The 3,110-nt window shown below is 34.3% G+C and overlaps 1 protein-coding gene across 1 annotated transcript; it reads left to right on the forward strand.

Annotated features, from left to right (window-relative positions):
* Positions 1 to 382: 382 nt before the first annotated feature.
* On the forward strand, positions 383 to 2,690 carry LOC21384113. Its single transcript, XM_024163596.1, has 3 exons — positions 383 to 532; positions 1,114 to 1,262; positions 2,312 to 2,690. The coding sequence occupies exons 1-3, from the start codon at positions 433 to 435 to the stop codon at positions 2,387 to 2,389; spliced, it is 327 nt and encodes a 108-aa protein (XP_024019364.1). The 5' UTR covers positions 383 to 432; the 3' UTR covers positions 2,390 to 2,690.
* Positions 2,691 to 3,110: the final 420 nt, after the last annotated feature.

A 3,110-nucleotide genomic window follows, 5' to 3' on the forward strand; every position in this document is an offset into this window, starting at 1 on the left:
GATTCAAAATTATAATTCAGAATTATTTTTAATTTATGTGTATTTTTTTTATAAAAAAAAAATACTATAACAAGTCACGAAATATAACACAAATCCTCATACTAAATACCACATAAATTACCATATTTGTATCTCATAAAAGGCTCACGTGAGGGCACATGGAGCAACCTGTTTAATTTTTTTTACACCGCTATTAATTGGAATAATTTTGCCAAGATTTCAAAATTTATGGGATTGATTTGATTGCCACAATTTCTTTTATTGAGGGACTCAATTGCTAAATACGTATAGTTCAAGGGCATCCGTACAAAAAAGCCAAATAATTATTTAGAAATTAAAAAGTTTTTTAAAGAAAAAACGGCGACGCACTGTCACTGAAAAACCCAAAGACCACTATTATCGAATTCGAGAGAGAGACGGTTGAAGAAGAAGATGACCTGGAGGCAAATACTCTTCAACAATACTGCAATCTCCGCAGCACGTTCTACGCCTGGTTTCTCTAGATTCTTCTCCAAATCAATCGCTTATGAAGGTAATCCAAGTTTCGTCCATAGTTTAATCTCCGTTTACTCGATTTTCTCACTTTCCGTTTGCTTCGTTATAAAAAAAAAGGAACGAAAAGTTTCTCCTTTTCTTTTTCGTGAATTTTGATGCTTGATCTTCCGTAGAAATTGGAATAGAAATAAAGGGTTTTTAGTTTAGTTGACGTAGAACTGTGTTATTGTTTGGTTGCTTTGGAAATCGATGCAAGCAAAAGAATGGTCGAAATGAATTTTGGGTTTTGTTTCACTTTGTTTTAGGTATTTCTAGGAGTTAAAAAGTAGGTTACTGAAGTTTTTTCCCCCTCTTTTTTAAAATTTTCTTTGCTAAAATACCACATAATATGAAGAATCTGAAAAATCAATGGTTGTAGTTTGGATATATATATATATTTTTTAGCATCTGATTATTTTGTGCTCGAATGAGTAAGTCTTGTCTCCTAAAAGGTGAATTATTATGAGTTTTATTTGGTTATTGAGGGTTTTGAGAAAATCATTTTTGTATTATGAACAAATTAGTGTTGTAACTTGTAAGTCAAGAAGAAACTAAAAAGGAGTAGTTGTTTTGTTGCAGTAAAAGTTGGAATACCAGAATTTTTTAAGGGAATAGGCAAAGGAGTAGAAACCCATGTGCCCAAGCTTGAATCTGAGATTGGTGACTTCCAGAAGCTGCTTGTCACTCGCACTCTTAAGCTCAAGAAGCTTGGCGTCCCTTGCAAACATGTAATGTTTTACAAAACAAACTCTGTTAGTCACTCTGCGATACATGCACACTCGTGCAACTGAACATGCAGAAACATCTGAAAATCTATCTTTTACTGATTTATAGTCTTTCTTGCCATATAGGTTTTAGAAATTTGGTCTCAAAATGATTACATCTTGGGGATAGGATTTATGAAAAATATAATACACTGACATGCTTCTCGTAGGCGATCCTAAATCATAGGTTTAACAACGATACTCTGGGAACAGTTGATGTGTCTCTTAATTTGTAGAATAAACCTGAAGCCATTGCCTTCTATAGTGTAGTTATGTTGAAGAACCTTCCGGCAAGTTTTGACATTATAATGTTGCAATAGAGCTGTTGTGGGTTAGGTTGCCGAGTTTTGGTGCGTAATATATTTTGGAAAATCGGCATCTTTCTTTCTTGAAGAGCTATGAGTTATACCTATTCATATATGGAGAAAGAAACATGAGACTTTTTTCTAGCCAAAAAAAAAAAGGAGACTTGATGGAAGACTGGAAGTATTAGCCAAATATGAATGTATTGCCGAAGCAGGTGATCTTTGTTGTTAGATTAGATATCTGTAGGTTTATCACAAGCCTTATTTCATTTTCTGGGGAGAAACAATTTGCTGTAGTTTAGACTAGAGATGATCGCTCAATGAGCTTATGTGTCATTGTTTAATTGTTTTCGTTTTTGTTTATCTCATTTGTCGAATTGTATGCTCTTGCTCTGTAATTTTGTGGGCTTGCTATATATTTGCACTTTCCTTTCTGTTCAAAAAATGTGCTCATCTTTTTTTCCTTTTTTTTTTTTTTTTTTAAAGTTCAGTATTACTACACTGTAACACGAACCATATTCGTTATAAACTCGCTTGTATCTGCTACTTATTATTATTTTTATTGTTTTTCATGAAAAGATGAATGAAATTTGAACTTTCCCTTAGGTTTATGTTTGGAGAGTTTTTCTGCTTTATTTTATGATTTACATCTTTCCCTCCATCTTCTCGTTGCTTACTAATAGTTCCGTTCTGATCTTTGTACTCCAGAGGAAACTGATACTGAAATATACCCACAAGTATAGAGTGGGACTGTGGAGACCTCGAGAAGATACTGTGAAATCGTAGTTGGTTTTGAGACTAGCTTGGCCCTTTAAGGACTTGGAAGGCATTACTGCTGAACATTCACATGCAGAACTTTTTTAGTCGAGTCTTGACGGTTGAACATTTTACATGTTGAACTATATTAGCAAACGAGTCTTGGTTTCTTAGTATTAGTCTTCATCTTCATTCAAATTTCATTGATAAAATTTTGCAGTTGACTGTACAAGGGCACCGAACTGTTCGGCAGTGTAACAGTTGCAAGTGGATCAGAAAATTTGCATCTTTTCTGTTGTTAAACCTATAGCTAGCGAAAGTAAGGATCAACCCTCCTTGCAGATCCTTCTTGAAGGCCAAGAAATTTCTTTGCTTTCAAAATTCTAAACATGCATCAGTTAGTCAGTCTAGAAATAGGCGTATAGAGTAACTCATGATTTAGCAGATTTAGACACAAACTGTGGTGTGTGCGCGTGCTTCTCTGTTAATACGTTTGGTAGAATGGACCAGAGATTAACAGGATGAGGTTGTAGAAAAGCTGGATTTGCATATAAGATGATGCATTGAAACAGTGGTAATAAGGTAATACAAATTTGATTGCCTCCAAAACCCAACTAATTGGGATGGCGGAAAATAACAAAATTGAATATACAGACTGCTAGTGCTGGCTAGTAAATCAGTCTTAGGGAGTTGCACACCTTTTTCTTCTAGTCCCATTTAATTCACCAGAATCGAACAAATTGTTAATAAT

Source organism: Morus notabilis, unplaced genomic scaffold (assembly GCF_000414095.1).
Source record: "Morus notabilis unplaced genomic scaffold, ASM41409v2 Scaffold11747, whole genome shotgun sequence".
Taxonomy (NCBI): Eukaryota; Viridiplantae; Streptophyta; class Magnoliopsida; order Rosales; family Moraceae; genus Morus; species Morus notabilis.

What these genes read in the sequence shown, in the direction of transcription:
- LOC21384113 (XM_024163596.1), top strand. Translation starts at nt 433, where the DNA reads ATGACCTGGAGGCAAATACTCTTCAACAATACTGCAATCTCCGCAGCA. An exon ending in CAAATCAATCGCTTATGAAG is followed by an intron (nt 533 to 1,113) that starts GTAATCCAAGTT and finishes GTTTTGTTGCAG; the next exon opens with TAAAAGTTGGAATACCAGAA. An exon ending in TTGGCGTCCCTTGCAAACAT is followed by an intron (nt 1,263 to 2,311) that starts GTAATGTTTTAC and finishes TTTGTACTCCAG; the next exon opens with AGGAAACTGATACTGAAATA.